Raw genomic sequence first — 19,090 nt, 5'->3', positions numbered from 1 at the left:
CAGACCTCAGAGACTCTGGTGAGTCCTGCTCCTCCATCAGACCTCCATTCAGTTCTCAGGGACCTTATGGTTTGGCAGAAAGCTTTGCTTGGGGGAGACTCATTTAAAATCGCAAAAACAGGAGTAGTTATATTGTGTCATGTCAGGTCGAGGCACCTGACATTGCTAGAGCAGGCCCCATTGCTAAGTCCCGATTCCTTACTAACTTGCAGAGGCTAACCCTGTCCCCCAGACCAAGTACCCATCACCACTGCCCCTGGCTGTTCCATGTAACTTTCACATGTACCTCATTGTATTTCATCCTCCATATGGCATCCAGAGGGTTCTTTCTAAAATGTAAAACAGAATCTGCTTCTCCCCTATTAAAACTTTCCAAGTACTTAGAATAAAATCCAAACTCCTCGCCAAGTCCACAACATCTCCCATGATCTGGCATCTGTCTGCCTGCCGAACCTTGTGGTGGGAGGAGAGCTCACTCCCTAAGCTCACCAGCCTTTGTCTGGGCAGCCCAGATCGGCCTCAGGGCCCTTGTTACACTGTTCCTGTCGGTTAGATGACTCCTCCCTAATTTGTAGGCATGGCTGCTTCCTGTTTTGATTCCATGTAAGCTTCAAAGATGCTTGTCTTGGAGAATTTCCCCATCCTACCCTCAACATAACCTCTCAGCCTTTCCACTCTTTTACTCCCTCCCTTCTTCCTTTTACTCTCGTTATAGCTATCATCTGAAATGACTGTATTTATCATATCATTCTTGACCCATCCCTGTCTGTCCCATTCACTACTGTCTTCCTGCCATTAGAATACAGCTCATAATTAACCACCAATAAACACTTGTTGAATGAGCATCTCTGATAAAAAGTTATTTAATATATGTGAGCCCTCACATTATTTTAAGTTAAATGGGAGAAGGAAAGATGTCTGTTTGCTTTCATTTTAGAGAAGTCATGGAGGTAGATAGTACTGTTACACCTGGGATACAGTGGAAGAAATAAAGTCAGATGGGCTAAACAGTTGGCCCAAAATCACAGTTAGGGCCTGAAAAGTCATCTTTCTTGAGATAATATTAAACAGTTGGGACAAAGAAGCAAGGGAGACAAGTTTTCTCCATTCTTCCAAATTCTAAATTTTTTGCCTAAAATGTAGCCATCCCTGGAATAGGACCACTGGTTAGCTGTCTAGTGCCAGGACACTATGGCTACACACAATTCCGCATCTGATTCAGTCTGAGAACATCTGCTTCACACAGCCATCACTCATTCATGCATCCGTTCATCAGCTTGCTGGATTCACAGCCAGGCACTGTAACACACAGTGGCTCCAAGGAGGACCTGTCTCATGCTAAGGGTGTGTCTCTAGGACATCCAGGGTCGACTTTGCGTTTTCATGAAACAAGATCACGAATACAAAATGCTGGGATGGTTGTACGGAGCCAAGGAATGCTAGGAATGATAATGATGATGATCTTAAAACCTAGAACTCCTTCCTCAACCAGGTCTCCCTCATCCAGGAAAAAGAAAGTAATAGTGCCCTTGGAAATTTGACCCTCCCAGAGCTATCCTGTGAAAAACATCCAGCTCACATGAGTCCCATTGCCTTTTCCTAAATCCACAGCCTGTACAGACAACTGAAAGTAATAAGCATAATTTAATGCTATGTCTTTCCTAATTAAAATCCACCCAGAAAGGCATGCCAGATTTATTTTAGTTCATGTGGCAGAGACAGTTCCATTATATAAATCCAGACTTGTAGAACAGCACTCAAGGGGAGGTAGGTCTGGGTGGGTACATGTCCACGTAAGAGGTGTGCCTGCATGTACATATCTGCATGCGGCCCAAGTGGAAGGGTGCTACCAAGAATGCATGGTTGGCCTTCTACAGGCTGAATGGTCTGAACTGGCAAAGATGGAGCCACTGGAGACTGCTTCCCAAGGAGCCACAGGCTGGTGAAGCCCCCTGGCCATCTCCTTTGGCCCTCTTAGGCAATTCTGAAGGAGCACTAGAATGACTTGCCCACTAGGGGTTTTGTCTGGCCCGCTCAGCAGAGCCCCATGTGCTTGGCGGCTCTCCTTGGAAATGCTGGTTGCCAGAGCAGCTGTGTCCTCCTGGCTTCCCCCGAAAAAAAAAAAAGAACAGGCAGGGAGTCCTCTGCTAACCCAGCGGCCCCCTTCCAGGGACAACTCCCAAGAGCAAACCACACAGTGAAACCAAATCCAGAACGGGAACAGACGGTGATGGAAAAATGAAGAGGAAAAGAGAAAACGGGAAGAAAACCAAGAAGAGCCAGGAGGATGCTGGGGGGCATCCTCTCTGTGGGTGAGCAGGTCGGCCTTCTGGAGGGCAGGGGCTTACCTCTGGTGGCAGGACGGTCAGCGAAAGCATGAAGACAGTCTGGGGCTTGCTTGTTATTTTCAAACACTTCTATCCCCTAACCTGATCCTGCACCCTCCCTGTAATTCCACTCTCATTTTTGAAACACATCTCAATGCAACTTACTGGTAAATATATTTCTTTCTACGCAGCCCCTCTGCCATATTGCCAAAGGAAAAACAGAGAAAACTGCCAGAAGAATGCCATAAAGTAGGTCTAGAAGGAAGGGGTGATGATAAAAGAACCCTTCAGCCAACAGCACAGGGGAAGAAAGCCTTCATGGTCTTAGAAGGAGACTTGGATGAGATCACAGCAGGCGTGAGGTATGGGTGCTTTGGCTCCCCACCTAGGATTGTTTCAAGTGACTCAGTACGACCAACAGATAAGAAAATAGGTTAACTTACCCCTGGGACTGTAACCCATGATCTGCTTAGCCCAGCATCCGGTATGGCATCAGGGCAGCAGGCTATCAACACTGTTCAGGTGCAGGGACCACAGTTCTGAGGATCTAGAATTTTCTGACTTCATCTTGGTATGGGAGACACAGCTGAAGCGCCTAGGAAGGTAGAGAGGGCAAAATTATAGGACTGAAATAGGTTGGGTGGTGGGGTTAGCAGCCATCATACTCAGTAGTTAAAATGCTGGGTTGGTAACCACACCCCATATTGGATGGGGTGCCTGGGTTTGAGTCACACTGTATACCCAATTCCATCGTTCTGCCAATACACACACTGGAAGACACCAAGTAATGGCCCCAACTTGGGTTCCTGGGAGACCTAGATTTGAGTTCTAGTCCCTGGATTCAGCCTATTCCAGCCCGGTTTGGTGCAGGTATCTAGGGAGTGAACTAGCCAAGTGATGATCTCTGTCTCCCTGACTTTCAAACAAACAAAATTTAGGGGGGAAATCCTAGGAAGTTTATAAGGTGGCTTCAGGGTGTGAGGACACATGGACAGCTGCCCAAGAACAAGGTAGGACTCTCCCAGATAGCCAGGAACCAGACCAGAATGCCCCAGAGGTCAGCAGAGACTTATGGCGGGAGGTGGAACTGAGAGTTTGACCCTCAGCACCAAGGGATTTTAAGCTTTACCTGCTCCCAGGCAGTCTGCAGAAAAAGGCTGGAGAGCGATAGCACGAGAGAAATTGCTCTAGACTTCGGTACTTCTAACAGACTGGGTTCCTAACCTCATACGAATAAATGAATAAATGAAACAGCCTTTTTTTTTTTAAGTTGGAAAAAAAAAGAAATGATCTTTAATGGTCCAGTTAAGTTTTCCTGGAAGCCAAAGATGATCCCCCACTCCCCACAACACAACTGTAGCAGAAAATTTTAGACCTCTCTGTAATAATGACCTCCCATATTTGCAAAAACACATTTAGGGATACAAGTCATTTTTCATATGTATCACCGTTTTTGAACTTCACACCAAATTGAAATTATTGTTATAATTCTAACTTTACAAAGGCAAAGAAACCACACAAAACAACACAACAACCCCCCCCCCCCCCCCCGCAAGAGAATGAAATTCAACTACATAGAAAAGGGCTTCTCCAGGGCTTTTAAACTGGAGAATCTCAGCCTAAGAATCGATGCCCAGCTGGGGAAATTTCTAGAGAAAAATTTTCTTTTAAGATTTATTTAGTTTTATTGGAAAGGCACACTTCACAGAAAGGAGAGACAGAAAGATCCTTCATCTGCTGGTTCACTCCCTGAATGGCCCAACAGCCAGAGCTGAACTGATCCGAAGCCAAGAGCCAGGAGCCTCATCTGGGTTTTCTATGCAGATACAGGGTCCCAAAACTTTAGATCATCTTCCACTTCCTTCCTAGACTACAAGTAGGGAGCAGCTGTGACATGAACCAGCGTCCATATGGGATGCTGGCACTTGCAAATGTGGGATTAGCCAGTTGTGGTATTACACTGGCCTCTGGGGATAATTTTCATTGCCACCATTAGAAATGAGGGCCGGGGGTGTCTTACTGGTATTGCATAGCTGGTTGACCAGGGATGGAGCTAAATATCAAACTGCAGGCCAGTTCCCATGACAAAGACATAGCACAAAATGTCCATGGTGCAGGGGAGAGGAAATCTCTCTGAAACATTTCAGGACTCCCAAGGGAGGACAGGGCCTCTCTCCTCTTGCAGAAATGGAGCAGAATCCAGAGCAAACTGCTCACTGCAGGAAGAGGGGCTCCAGGGGCATCCCACAAGCAGGTATATCTTAACTTCTCCTCCAGTGTCCACCACAATTACTTTCCCAAAAAATTATGACACAAATAATGACCAGGGCCAGAAAGCCATATACTTTTTCTTTCATTACCACAATGACTGGGGAAAAAAAATAAATGTAGTAAGAAGGGAAAAATAATAGAATAACACATTTTTAATTCATGTATTTTAATTTTCGTTTCTTTTTTTTTGAAAGACAGAGAGAGGAGAGTTCTGTTTCCCTGCTTTCCACCACTAAATGCCCACCAAGAGCCAAGGATGAGCCAGCCGGAAGCCAAGAGCCAGAACTCCACCAGGTCTAACTATCTGAGCTGCCTCCCAGACTGCAAGTTAGCAAGAAGCTGGAGGGAAGAGCAGAGCTGGGACTGAAACCCAGTCACCCAATGTCAGGTGAGGACACCCTGAGCAGTGATTAGCCATGACACCAAATGCCCACCCCTGCATCTTCTTTTAAAGCAAAAACTTACACGTGCATATTGCCTGTTGCAGTAGGTAGTTCATATCTTTACTTGTATAACGTTGGTAATGACTTTGTCAAAACGGGTCATGCTCAGTAGACACTGCAGTGAGATTTAACAAGTTATTTTTTACTCCCAGTTGACTGAAAGAATTTTCATTAAACTTTGAGATTTTCTTTCACATATAGTAGTAGATGTACAAATAGGATTTTTGTTTAGTTGTATATAACATTCAGCAAGTTACTTCTCAGGATAACATGTTTTCATCTCAAAAATGAGAGGATTTACCAGCTGGACCGTATCGACAACACCCTCTGACTCAAACACTATTTTGTGATCTTAATAATGCCTTGAGTAGTGTCTTGGTCTATTTTACAAACAAAATAGATGAATCTGTATAATTTGTTTAAAATTTGAAACTCAAATTTGCACAGAGAAAGAAAGATTTCCATCTGCTGGCTCACTCCCCAAGTGGCTGCAATGGAGATGATCTGATCCTAAGCCAGGAGCCAGGAGCCTCCTCTGGGTCTCCCATGTGGGTGCAGCGTCCCAAAGCCTTGGGTCATCCTCCACTGCTTTCTCAGGCCGCAAGAAGGGAGCTGGATGGGAAGCTGGGCTGCCAGGATATGAACTAGCACCCATATGGGATCCAGGAACATACAAGGTGAGGACTTTAGCCACTAGGCTACCGTGCTGGGTAATTTTTAAAGAAAAGAGATGTACTGAGGTTAGCATTGGCACAGTGCTTAAGATGCCACTTGGGGCAGCCTCAGGTGATCCTGGAGTTCTTGGGTGTGAGTCCTGGCTCTGTTTCCAATTCTAGCTTTCTACTACTGCACACCCTAGAAGGCAGTAGGTCATGGCTGAAGCACCCGAGGCCCTGCCACCTGTGTGGGAGACCTAGACTGTATTTTGGGACAAGGAATTTATTCAACTTATGATTCTGGTAGCTTGGAAGCCCAAACAGCATTGCTTCCGGCAAGGGCCTCTGGACGCATCACAGCATGGTCAGTAAGGCCGAGTCCAGGGCCTCGGAGAATGGGGGTGCCCACTTCTTGGACCCCATCCCACAGTTCACCATCTGCATGTACAGTGCAAAGCAAAACAAAGTGAAAAGAGTTTCCTTTGCTTCTCTGCCCAAACCTAGGGAGTGGGAAGCTGAAGGCCAAGCTCCCAGATTGGACAGGATAGTCACTTGAATACTCTCACTCAAGACACCTGTCAGCCCAGACAACTGGGTCCCCCTATGCCCTATCCTATGTTTCTTATTATTAGGAAAAAAAAACTTCAAAAAACCCAAGCCGTTACCCCTAAAGCCAGTGTCCAGTCGGACATTCTACTTCCCTATTTCTCTGTGGAGCAGGGCTTTCCTATCACTGTTTCAACAAAGACTTTGTTGCATTTGCACTTGTCTCATGGCGTTTTATTCCTATACTAAGCTGAGGAAAGAACCTACCGAGCTTCATCGGTTACAGTCAGCGGCATCTCACGGCAGGAGAGCCACATGCCAGGCTTGCTGTGTTACAGCTCACTCGCCCAGGACCAGCCCAACTCTGCAAGAACTACCCCAACCCCATGGGTGGTAGCAAGGCCCTGTCTGCTCAGTAACCAAACTCCCAGTACATGAACATTTGTAGGATACATTCCAACCACAGGCCGTAGGGATAGTGAGGCAGGAGTCAGAATTCTGGAGTGATTCTAGGATCACAGTCAGGGGACCAAGGCTTTTCTGTCCCTCCTGCCTGAGGCCCTGAGTCTCTGTCCACACTGTCCCTGTAATCATTCCCGCCTGTCTTCCACATCCACCCACAGAGGTACAGCATACGCAGGGGAGGAAAGACAGAGGAAGCAAGGCAGACACACGCACACACACACACACACACACACACACACGGGAGAGGACTGGGAAGCTGAGAGGGGAAGAGAGAGGCCGACTGAGGACAGGGAGGGAGGGACGAGCAGCTCAGTACACAAATAGCCACTGGGACCTGGGAGACAAGGCAAGTCCGGTCTCCTTTGAGCTCACCCACTCTGGCTACTCTTTTCAACTATTTTTCCTTTCTTTCTGAAACTCACCTTCATTCAAAGGAATGAAAAGGCGCTTTGGTCTTTTAAGGGTTCTTTTCCAGGCGGCTTTTCTGCCCCTCAGCTTTCCTCTAGCTCCCAGGAGGCCACGGGAGAGAGCGGAGAGCTGGAGACAGGGCGCAGGCGCGTTTCTGCGGGCCGCCCAGGTAGGAGGCCCGAGGGGAGAGGCCCGAGACGAGAGGCGCGAGCCCCGGGGCTAGCACGGCCACGGGCACCGTGTCTTCCCGCCTTCAAAGCCCTGATCAAAAACAGCTGGGGAGGAGAGCCTGTGGCGGAGGCGGGGTGGTTCCCTGGAGGCGCAGCGGCCCTGTCTCAGGTGGAGTCAGCTGGGCTGGGCTGAGCTTCTGGCTCCTCTTGCTGGGCCTGGCTGCACCTGGGGGCAGGAGGGGGCGTCTGCAAACTCTTGGAGGCTTATTCTTTTTCACCCATTCAAAGTTGGTTACCTATGGCTGAGGACATTGCTATCTGTGGGAAGGGTGGCGGTGGTGAGGTTGAGCACACAGGGAATTGGGTTGGGGTCACCTCTTAGGGATCCGTGGATGTTCAAAGAGCCTCCCATCTGCTCATCCTTGGGCAAGGCTGCCATCACCAAGTCTGTTTCATTGTTGGTTCTGCTCAGAGTAGCTCAGAGGGCGCCGAAAGAGCCAACATGAAAAACAGAGTAGACAATGTTTGGCCGCACTGCAGTGTTCACACACGGAGTCCTTACCACGCGGGGGCAGGGGTGGGGATCATTTTCCCTCCCCGGGTTCCTGAGAAGACTCGCCCCTTTCATCCCTTCCTCCTACTCCCTCCCCCAGTCACCAGAAGCTGCCAAGGGCAAAAGTGTTGTGGGGGGAAAAAAACCTGTGGTTGGGGCTTAAGACTCACACTGGAGCTGGATGTCCACGGTATTGACTTCCAAGAAAAATCACAGACTTCCCAAAGGCCTGAGGACTATGGGTTCAGCTCAAAGTCCTCGGCCTCCAATATCACGTATCTTAGGACTCATTTTCAGATGTGGCTTCAGGATTTCCATGTATGAGTGACAGGGGCTGCAGCCTATCAGGGGCAGGGGGAGTACACAGATGAAGGCATTTCAAACTAGATTTGCAAAGCAAGCACTCTGGTTTTACAGATTTGGGGTGTCTTTTGGAAATCAGTGATGATGAAGGGGTACAAAAGCCCACCAACTGATCCTGAAGGTGGAAAAGAGCTATGTGATGATGGTTGCTAATGGGCAAGCCTGATGATGGGTTTTGTAAGCCTGAGATGGGATCCTGCCAGCACCAACAAGTAGATAAGAGATTCTCTAAGATTCCTTTCTTAATCGTTGCTTCCCTCTAATATGTCAGGATAGCCTTCTTGCAAGGAAATGCAGCCTGTGGGACAAAAGTGCCAATGTTTTCTCATTTCTCTGGTACTTCTTTGATCCTCAAAGGCCAGAGAGAGAACACTAATCCGGAACCACTTCCTTCCAGAGTTCTTATCTAACTCCTGCAAAGATGGAGAGGGGATTAGAAGTCATGTGGGAAGGAATTCATGCTTGCTCAGTATCTCAAACTCCAGGCTGTTTTACATACATTACGTTAATGCAAGCAAGTTTACCGTGACATTTCTGAGTTTCTTAAAGATTAAGAAAGATATTACTAGAAAGCCTTTCCCATAGTGAATGCTCAAAATAAATGGACCTCGAGCATGGGTGGGGGGGAGGACCCCGGTTTAGTCCAGTTTTATAATTTCCTTGCTACAGCCTCAAACACAACAGAAGGGTAGGGATGGACCATCCAATGCTGTACTTCTGATAAGCTTTATCCAAAAACATGGCACTCAAGAGAAACTCTTTTTAATTTTCATTTATTTACAATTCATTTTATGTGAAAGGCAGACACAGAAAAATAGAAGACAAGATGGCAGAGACAGATGGAGAGAGATCTTCCATATACTGATCCACTCCCCCAAAGGCCCACAGCATCCAGAGTTGGGCCAGGCCGAACCAGGAGCCCTCAGCTTCATTCAGGCCTTCCATGTGGGTGGCAGGGGCCCAATACTTGAGTCATCACTTTCTGTCTCCCAGGTTATGCATTAGCAGGAAACTGGACCTGAAGTGGAGCAGGAAGAACTCAAGTTAAGTAACTTCAATATGAAATGTTGGTGTCATAACTGGGAACTTAACCAGTGCACCAAATGCATGCACACCACACACCAGCTAACCAGCGATGACCTAGCTCCTTCACCATGCTGGATGAGCCTTCCACAAAGCACTTTGGCTTATTTGAACCATGGAAAATTTAAAAAGCAAGTATCTTGTTGTACGCCCATTTGTAAGAAGTAGACACCTTCAATGGAGTAGGTGAAAGTAACTCTAATGCTAAGAAAAGCTGAACAATTAGACATCAGAAAGAGCAAGAATCAGGGGAGTCCAAGACCTCTGAGCTTACCTGCCATTCTCTCCCCTAACTTATTTAATCCTCCATGATGTTAAGAGAAGCACTTTGCAAAATGCGGCATGCATAGGATTCACCTAAAATTTTGTTCAAGCCAAGATTCTGATCCCAAGGCCTGAGCTGCACCCAAGTGATTGCAGCTAACATCCCAGCTGCCGCTGACACTGCTGACTCTGGCCCACACTTGGAATACAAGGACTGAGAGCAGTCACAGATGCAACGGGAATTACCCTGTTGGGGGGCAGGGGCACTTTTAACTGACTGAGGCCTGGGCTCTACCTTCTCCCGCAAACCCTGATCTTCCTGGTTTGAGGTACAATCTAGGAACTGGGATTCTTTTAACATGTACTGATGTATTTGAAAGGCAAGATTACAGAGAGAGAGAGAGAACTTCCATTTGCTGTTCGCTCCTTAAATGGCTGCAATGTTCAGGGTTAGGCCAAACCAAAGCCAGCAGCCAGGAGCTTCTTCCGGGTCTCCCATGTGGGTGGCACAAGCCTAGGTATTTGAACCATTCTTCTCTGCTTCCCCAGGCCATTAGCAGGAAGTTGGGTCAGAAGTGGAGTAGCTGGAACTCAAACCAATGACCATGAAGGATGCTGGCAATGCAGGTGGTAACCTTACTCGCTGTGCCACAATACTGGCCCCAGAATTAGGATTCTTTCAAAGATTCCCTGGGCAATGACAGTGAGCAGTAAAGTTTGAGGGCCACCACATCGTATCAAGTCTTCAGCCAACTTAACGGAGTGGCTCCTGAGTGTCCCTCCTGCTCCAGACAGTTACAGCTGGAGGTAGGAGCTCTCTAGTGCAATGAGAGTATCAGCGGCACTCAAGAACTGGACAGGTGTGCAAGCAAGAAAGGGGAGTGGGCAAGTAGGCAAAAGTCATCCTATCTGGGAGAGTGAAGGACTGAGCACAACACACTTGGGTTTAAATACTGGTATTCACACTTTCTAGTTGTCTCCCATGATCCAGAATTCTGATTTCAGAGCTCTCTGCACTTTAGATTTCTAAATTGGAACGTGAAGGCTTCAGTTCCTGACCCACATCTCTCACCACTGAGGGTGGTGGGGAAGGAGGGGAAGTAGAAAACAGAAGAAATCAAGAAAGCCTTCTGGGGGAAATAGGCTGATATCCTACACTGAGGCTGCGAGTTCAGCCAGTAGCAGGGTGGTGCTGGGGTGAGTGTATTTACAAGCTCCTGAGACAATCTCTCACCTCATTATGAACACAGACCAACTGAGATCACGTACATTGAACCTCTGACTTGTCCTTGACTCCTGCTACCCAACTATGGTTCGCCCTCCTCTGTAGCCCTTGGACATTTCCACCCATCTCATCCTAGAGACTTTTTCAGATACCCATGAAGAACTCAGCCCGATTCTTGGCACTCTATCTTCCACACAACTGCTGGCATCATCTTGCTAACACAGAAGTCTGCTCAGATCACTCTGGGGAGGATAAAGTGCTTAGAGCTCCATGCAGGGACCTCAAGGTCTGGCCTTGGTTTATTTTCTTAGATTGCTGCTCCAGTCATCCCACTGCCCAGAGGCGTGATCTGTTCTCATGGCCTCTGTCCTGCTGCCCTGAATGCCCCTCTCCCTCTTTTCCTCACCAGTTCCTGCTTATCCTGGCCTCAAGCATCAGCTTCCTGGTACAATCTCCCAGATTCACCCCGCCTTGCATCTGTTTCAGGCGAGCATGCGGACAGTCCCAGTTTATGAATTTTGAATTATATTTAAAAAGATAAACAGCGAACAGAGTGCCAAGGGTTCAAGTCCCGGTTCTGATTCTAAAATCTTAAGGTGGAATGCTGGATTGGCTTAAGCATTTGATTTCTGTAACCCATATGGGGAGACTCTACTCCCGGCTCTAGCCCATGCCATCTTTGCTGTTGTTGGCCACTGGGAGGCTGAATCAGCATATGGATGCTCTCCATCTCTTGCCCCGCTACCTTTCCCCTTTCCATCCCTCCCTTTAATATATATATATACATATATATATACATACACACACACACATACACACAAATATATAGTATTTTTATTGGAAAGTCAGATTTACAGACAGAAAGATCTTCTATCTGCTGGTTCACTCCCCAAGTGGCCACAAAGGCCAGAGGTGAGCCAATTCAAAGCCAGAAGCCAGAGTTAATCCTTTACCTGCTGCACCCACATTCCATATGGGGATGAGTTCTAGTCTCGGTTTCTCTACTTCTGATCCGGCTCTCTGCTTACGGTCTGGAAAAGCAGTGGAGGATGGCTAAAGTGCTTGTGCCCCTGCACCCGTGTGTGTGACCATGAAGAAGCTCCTGGTTCCTTAATTCAAATTGGCTCAGCTCTGGCTGTTGCTGCCATTTGGGGAGTGAATCAGAAGATGGAAGATCTCTGTGTCTCCTCCTCTATCTGTAACTCTTTCAAGTAAAATAAACAAAATTGTAAAAAATAAATAAAAATAAATTCAGAGAATATGTAAATAAAAAAATTGGAACACCAGTTCTCCAAGAAATAGCAGACCTTACTTCTAAGTATTTATCATGGACTGGGGGTGAAGGAAGGACTGAGTGGCCAGAGGATCTGGACTTGGGAGAGGATCATGAACAGGAAAGCTGATCTCAATGTAGAAGCTGGGCAGCCCTGGACAGTGTTCAAATGCAGGGTAAAACGCAGATGACGGGTGGTGCTATTTGGAGTCCCGTCCAGCAGGCTGAACCAAACAAGGGTAGGGGGTTGCACAGCAGGTATGTGAACTTCAAGGTCACACAGTGAGAAGTGATGACTCTGGATTGCACCAGGAACCATCTCCACTCTCCCACCTGGCAAACATGCCAGGACCTTAGCCAAGCATAAAGAAGTAGATGCTCACTGTGACAATGCCAGCGTTTCAATACCTTAGCACAGAGGTTTTACGCTTCCTCAGGAAACAGTCAGTGAGCTAGGCTCCCAGGTCTTTTCTTTTTCAGCATCCAACTTTCCTAGGAGACAGGAGACAACAGCAGCAATCATACAGCTGTGGGGTCATCATGGCATGGTTCCTGTAGGCACTTCTTGTATTGCATGCAACCGAATGCAGTTGAATGGCCACACTAAATGCCAGGGAGCCTGGAAAAGGTAGTATAACTTCCAGAAGGAAATGGAATGGGTTTGATAAATTGTTCATTTCTTACCCTTGTCAAACTCGACTCCAGCTTGGGTCTTGGTATAAATTCCAGTCATTCAATATCCACGTGTGTATTTCCACCTATAAGACCTTCTCAATCGCATGAAGTTAAATGAGATGGTGGAGGCACAGAGTCCAGGACTCAGTCAGTTCTTGCTGTCATTTCCAGGCACTGTACCAGGCTTTGTAGGATGGGAAGAAGTCAGACACAGCACTGTGGACCTGCATCCTCAGGGCCTCAAAGCCCTGAGGCAGAAAGGACCTCATCTCCATCCCTTTCTTCAACTGGACTTTTCTTCTCCAAAGGACCTCCTGATTGCTATTAAGAAGCCAGCTCCTGATCACAAAGGCAAGATTTCAAAACTCTTCATTCAGTTCTTGTCTCAATAAGCCCCAAAAGATGTGTAAGGCAATGAAATGATTTTCAGAGGAAACTGAATTCAGATGTTCTAAGAGAGGTGTTCAGTGGCTGGGAGGTTTGTCACATTATTCCATGAATGGAAGAGCCATGTCACAGGAGCAGCATGGTAGGGGTCTCAGGGCTTTTGTACGACTGGGAATGAACAGAGCGTGGCCTCGTGTATGTTTATGGGTGTTTATATATAAGATGTCTTTTTTTTTTCGTGTTCCACTCGGCTTACTCTTTTTTTTTCTTTTTTTTTAAATTGCATTTCATTTTTTTAATTAATTACATTGCTATATATAAGATGTCTTAAGATTTCTCCATGGATCTTCCAAAGGCCAAGAACTCAAATTAAGAGCCAAGTCTATGAATCCTGCTTCCATTTACTTGGATACACATGAGCGTTAGCAGGGAGTACTTTAAAAATTCAGATTTTCTGGGCCCCCTAGGCATCACTAGAGCTGTACTCCTACCATCTGTTTTTTATATATCCAACAAGACACTAGTCTGTGACCTGTTGGACACCAGCCTTCTAGCTGCTGGTCAGTCATCCAACTGCAATCCCTCTGCCATTCGTACCAATGTGACATTAGATAGGCTTAACCTCCCTTTCAATGTCTCCTCTCTGAAGTGGGTATTAAGTTGTCCCAACTTATCATTTGTGTAATCTGTGAGTGGTCACTTCGTTATCAAGGTCAGGACAGAATCCAATTGCTAGCTGACTAAACAAAACTTCATAAAGAAATGAAAACAAAGTTTATTAAACATTACAAACAAATGTTGGGACTTCACAGCACAGATACCACCAGTATCATGCTTCTGGTTAAACCAGCCTTGTGTCAACTTTTACCTGTTTAACAAATGCAATCTTTGTGGTGTTGCTTAAGAGATAATAAACTATTGTTATATTTTCGTAAGGTGCGCAAAAATCACAGACTCTATGTCTCACACACATATACACACACCCTTACACATACCAGGCCCTTGTCAGATGTATAGTTGCTAAATCAAATTTATCAAGTTTCAGGGTAAGCCTTCGTTTTTTTAATGTGACATTATGAATTGCTGAGAAAACCCGGAAACGTTGGCCTAGCCCGTGGAGGATACCTCGATGTTGTCAGCAGGAGGGGACAGATTGTGGACAGAAGGTGTTTGCCACATGGAGAACAGAGCACCTGGCCTCGGCCACCTGCTGACCCCAGGGTCAAATCCAGAACTCCACACAGAGGCAAGCAGAACAGTCAGCCTAGCCTACCTTGGGATTGTGCTGATGAACTTTGATAAAAAATTATTTTTCTTAAAAGGGTCATTGGGTAATAAATTAGGTGAACTATAAAAAAAAAAAGCAAATTTTAACTGTCATTTATAGGATGTCTGTTTTGCCCCAAAGCTATGGGAAGGGTGGCACTTAAAACTCTCAACTTTTCTAAAAGCAGACCCCAGGATGTTTGCATGTATAATTGCTGTGGATTCCCACTTCACTGGGCTAGGAAGAACCTCTGGGTTATATGACACAGCCTCCCACCTGTACCTCCCCACCACGCCTGCATCCCATCCCATCCCATCCATACCTCACCCATGTAGAGGGTCCTTCTGCATTGAGGGCAGTTCTTCGGAGGTCTGTTGTCTACAAACACAACAGCCCTATCATAATCTTCCTGGTGTGGTTTATGAACGGTCCAAAGTGGCTACTTTCTCCAGAGGAAGTGATCCTTTACAGCTCTTGGATTCCCTAGCTCCTCGAGGCAGTGTGCAGAGATGGGACCATCAACACTGGCCTTCCTTTGCAAAAAGCAATGACAATACAACTTTATCAGGAAATCCTGGGCTGTCCACTCCAAACCATTTCTAAATGAAGCTGCCATATGATTTGGAATCATTTTAATGGTCAACTAATTAATTACTCAAAGATGCTGAGGATGAAATGGTGAATAGCTGCAGGTGGCAGTTAATCATTTGACCTGGGTTGACCCAAGGCCATGGCTTCCCACCCCATTTAACAGAACTTTGTTGTTTCACAGTTAATTTGCCCCCAAACAGATATGCAGACAATCAGGGATGTGTGTGTGTGTGTGTGTGTGGTGTGGTGACAAAGTCTTAGGTATAAGGTACCTGTACAGACTCCAAAATATTTCCATTTTTTAAGATGAAGTAGGTCTCTGAAATCTTTCCTGACATACAAAACATGTTTTATTATCTTTTCATTTTTTTCTGCAGAAGAAATTTGTGATGTTCATTTGACACAACCTAATTCTGAGAAGGATCAGTTCTCAAACACGGGTTTTCAGCCACCATTTGATACTTCAGGAAATCTGGGTGGTCTCTGGTGCAATCTGTCAACACTTCTCTACTTAAACACACAGCTTTCTGAAAATGATCAATGTCATTCACCAAGTCTGCAACTGGCCTCTCACGGAGGAAAGGGCCAGCTCGCTGCCCACTTCTGTTTCTCACCAACTATCTTTCAGTTCTGCTTATGACTGTAAGAGGTTTCTGCAGAGTTTGCTAGCTATCAATCTGACGGTTTGTTTTCATTCTAATCCTCTCCATTTCTTGCCATTACCTGTCGCTTGGCACAAAGTGGTTATCTACCAGGAATATCCTCTGGCGGGGTTTCCAAAGGCCACGGCACCATGAGAGAAGCTTTGCTGATGCACCGACAAAGAGACCACCAGTGCACTGCATAATCAAGATACTCTGGAGGCAGGAAACTGGAACATTCCATGGATAAAAGAGTATTTTTAATCTAGCACAAAATGTTTCTTTGCAGTAACAGCAGAATCTCTTGACATTATACAACTTGATGAAACAAAAGAACAATCATCTTTAAAGTCAAAACGTCTATCAAATTAGAGGCCATATGCCTAGCACCGGGATCGCCTTTCTACTGCATAAGACACACAGGCCCCCAGGGGAACGGAGCTCTGGGGGCACCGGCAGGAACGCTCCATTCCAGGAACTCTGGATTTTGAAGTGAACATTTTTGTGACAGATGCTTTTCCTAAAAAACACTGTATCATCCAATAAATATTTGACTAAAAATCCATTTTGTGCTTTTGGGTGATGTTAGCCGACTCCTTTCTGAGACCTAAGAAGAAAGAAGGAGGCTCCTTGTGTATTTCAGAGCATGATTCATCACGGCAAGCCTTGATACTGTCATAAAAATTTTAATTTAAAGCAGAAAACATGCTGATGTGTCAGTGATAGGCTTAAAATATTAAAGACTTCAAAAACCCCCAAGCACGTCTTCTCTGTACAGCACAAGCGAATATATATATCTTTGCTATATAATTTTAAAACACGGAATAGTTTTCCTTTTCTCTTTTCTATATATAATATATGTCTTCCAAAATACATTGTCAGTATTTATATCTGAAAAATACTGTACAAAAAAAGAACTTCCTATAATTACTCTGTATAAACATTAAACAATTTCATAATCTCCTTTTGGTCTATAGTAAACATTTAGATTGATTGGGTTAACCACAGTCTGTGACAACGCCATCCCCTTGTAAGATACACCAGTGTCTTATACATTCGTTTTTCAGAAGTCTATTTTATAAGAGCACATACATTCAAAAAGCAAACAAAATAAGAAACATAAGCTCTAGAATCATTAATTTGTGAGGCATTCAAAGAGGATACCATGAGGAAAAAGGGTCTTAATGAAACATCAACTTATTAACTGATTTTTTAAAAACAGCAAAGTATAATTCACAAAAAAATATATATTACCAAAAATGGGAAATTTGAATCTTAAGTACTCGAAGTGTCTTTGAATATCAAGGGAGATAAGGAAAAGGTTTGGGAGAGAAAACCAAATGTGGCAACATCAAAGGCTGGGCCAGGACACATTTTTTTTTTCTGGCTTGTGGCCTGAGAAATTAACCCTTCATTCTTTGACCTCCCATTTCCCTCTGCTTCGCTGAACTGGGGATGTTCTGGTCATGCTCAAATGCATTAAGTTTTGTGTTTAAAAGACAGTGAGATCCTTAGGCAGGGAAAATATCCTACGTCCACTAGTAATACTCAGGCAGCATGCTCTAGTGCACAGCAGGGTTATTGCTTTAGGTGCGGACGGTGCACGGACACACTCTGTGTTCTACGACAGAACTCTGACTTACTTATCAGGGACTGGAAGAATTAAAAGGAAACTTATTAGCAGTAAGTAAACATGGGATCCAAGAAATCTAAACAGCACTTTAAATTTGAAGACGATTTCCACCAAAACTCAAAATAGGAGGAAAGCAACCTGTGAGTAGAACCGCAGTGTAGTGTGAAGTCAGTTGTTTGGCGCACCTTGTCAGCATGGTAAAGTACAGACTGAACAGAAACAAGAGCTGGAACTCTTGAGAACTGAGACCCACCCAGGCAGCAGGGGCCCCTCGGAGTGAACCCAGAGTCCTGACCGAGTAGGAAAGCTGGAACACGAAGCCATAGGGAAAGGGCAGGAGCCGAGAAAGGATGGGGAGGAAGACCCCGAGAGTCTCCAGGGTTCAGTAAAAACATGGCACCTTCCTTGTTTTGGAACTAAAACAGAATGAGGGGACTACCTAGAAATGGCAAGTGCAAAGGAAACGCACACGCGCGCACGCACACACACACACATCCCAGCATGAGCACATGTACACACATACACACACTTACATACGGATGTACACCAAAACGTGAGTCGATTGTGTTTATGCCTCTGGTAAAGTGCTGATGTCAGAAAGGTTGGTTTGGGTGTGGAGCTATCAGACAGGAAACAAACTGTCCATCCATTCAAAAGCCAGCCCACAAAAATGCCCTCCTACAGGGGCCCGTGTCTGGCCTCATACTTGGCAAGTATGTTCTTGCACTTGCCCAGCTCCTTCCTCAAGTCGGCCACCTCCTGGCGCAGGGCGGAGTTCTCCTTCTCAAGGAACGAGGCCCGGATGGCAATCTGATTCTCCTTCAGCCGACGGGCGTCGCGGGAGCGCTTGGCCGCCATGTTGTTCTTTCTGCGCCTTGCCCAGTACTTGTCATCCTGCTCATTAGTTGCAGAAGGAGAAACAAAAACAAACAAACAAAAGAAAGAAAACACCAAGGCATTAGATTTCAGTGACACTGATCATCAGCCAGGAGGCCGGCAGGCCTTCAGGCCTGGACTGAGGCTCAGACCGAGGCTTCCGTCTGCCATCACAGGCTTCTGCTCTGTTTGCTTCTTAGGGGCTGTGTGCCCTGAGGTAGAAGTCAAGGGCTGAATGAAAGCAAGCGTCCTGCTTTGCACCCTGAGTTGCATGCCAACTTTCTGTACCACCTTTGCTTAAGTTTTTATTTGCAAAGTACTTTTAGCCCCTGAGCGCTCATTCTGTTTCTTTGGTAGAACTTGGCACAATGCTTTCCAAAGGCAGTGTGGCCCATCGGTTGGTCAAATGCAGGTACTATAGTAAGGCTACTTCTAGGATTGCACCTTATAGCAATTTCACTGTATGTGCACACAGACACAAGCACAACTTTTTTAATTGCTGCATTGGTTGTAACAGAAAAAAAATGTAATAATGAACTATTTCTCTGTAGGAAATTTCATAATTATTATGTTAGAGTCATACACTGGAATACTGTGCTGTTGTTCAAAATAATTCCCAAGTTGCATCAAAAGTTATTTAAGTTACAGCATTATGTGGGTGAGAATAACAGAAATTTACAGGTGAGTACTTATTTGCTCATCCCACTTTGATTTGAAAATCACAGTATCATGGATTGTAAAAAGAGGTTCAAAAGGATTAATACCAAGTTGTAAAAGTGATATCTCTGTAATATGTATTACAGGAAAGAAGCAAATAATATTAGTAAGCATCTTTCACCTTTTAGTTTGTATCCTCCCAAACTGTTACAATATTATATATAATATATATGGATACTTGGATAATTTAAGGCAAAAAAGTCCTCAACTGGCCACTTATCAATATACCCATATGGCTGGCTAACATTTAAGCCAT

The 19,090-nt window shown here is 45.5% G+C and overlaps 2 protein-coding genes across 5 annotated transcripts in view; one reads left to right on the top strand and one right to left on the bottom strand.

Moving 5' to 3' along the window:
* Window positions 1-16,722, top strand: part of MMD (monocyte to macrophage differentiation associated) — a 76,626-nt gene extending 59,904 nt beyond the window's left edge. Inside the window, exons 7-8 of one of the 3 annotated variants that reach the window (XR_009246941.1) lie at window positions 4,797-4,986; window positions 15,345-16,722. Coding sequence is in view for 2 of the 3 variants with exons in the window: in XM_058676057.1 (XP_058532040.1) it covers window positions 2,171-2,242 (72 nt within the window). In the remaining variant the exon portion in view is untranslated. Of the gene's footprint in view, window positions 1-2,170; window positions 2,287-4,792; window positions 4,987-15,344 lie in introns of those variants that run through there. The other 2 variants (XM_058676058.1, XM_058676057.1) reach the window with 2 other exon arrangements.
* Window positions 16,723-17,448: 726 nt separating this feature from the next.
* The window catches only part of HLF (HLF transcription factor, PAR bZIP family member), a 47,328-nt gene continuing 45,686 nt past the window's right edge, over window positions 17,449-19,090 (bottom strand). The window contains exon 4 of one of the 2 annotated variants that reach the window (XM_058676056.1): window positions 17,449-18,138. In XM_058676056.1, coding sequence (XP_058532039.1) covers window positions 17,920-18,138 — 219 coding nt within the window. In that variant the 3' untranslated portion in view covers window positions 17,449-17,919. The remainder of the gene's footprint in view (window positions 18,139-19,090) is intronic. The other variant, XM_004591006.2, reaches the window with a different exon arrangement.

Source organism: Ochotona princeps, chromosome 17 (genome assembly GCF_030435755.1).
Source record: "Ochotona princeps isolate mOchPri1 chromosome 17, mOchPri1.hap1, whole genome shotgun sequence".
Lineage (NCBI taxonomy): Eukaryota > Metazoa > Chordata > Mammalia > Lagomorpha > Ochotonidae > Ochotona > Ochotona princeps.
The sequence above is the reverse complement of the archived record's forward strand: the minus strand, read 5'-3'. Positions and strand labels throughout refer to the sequence as shown.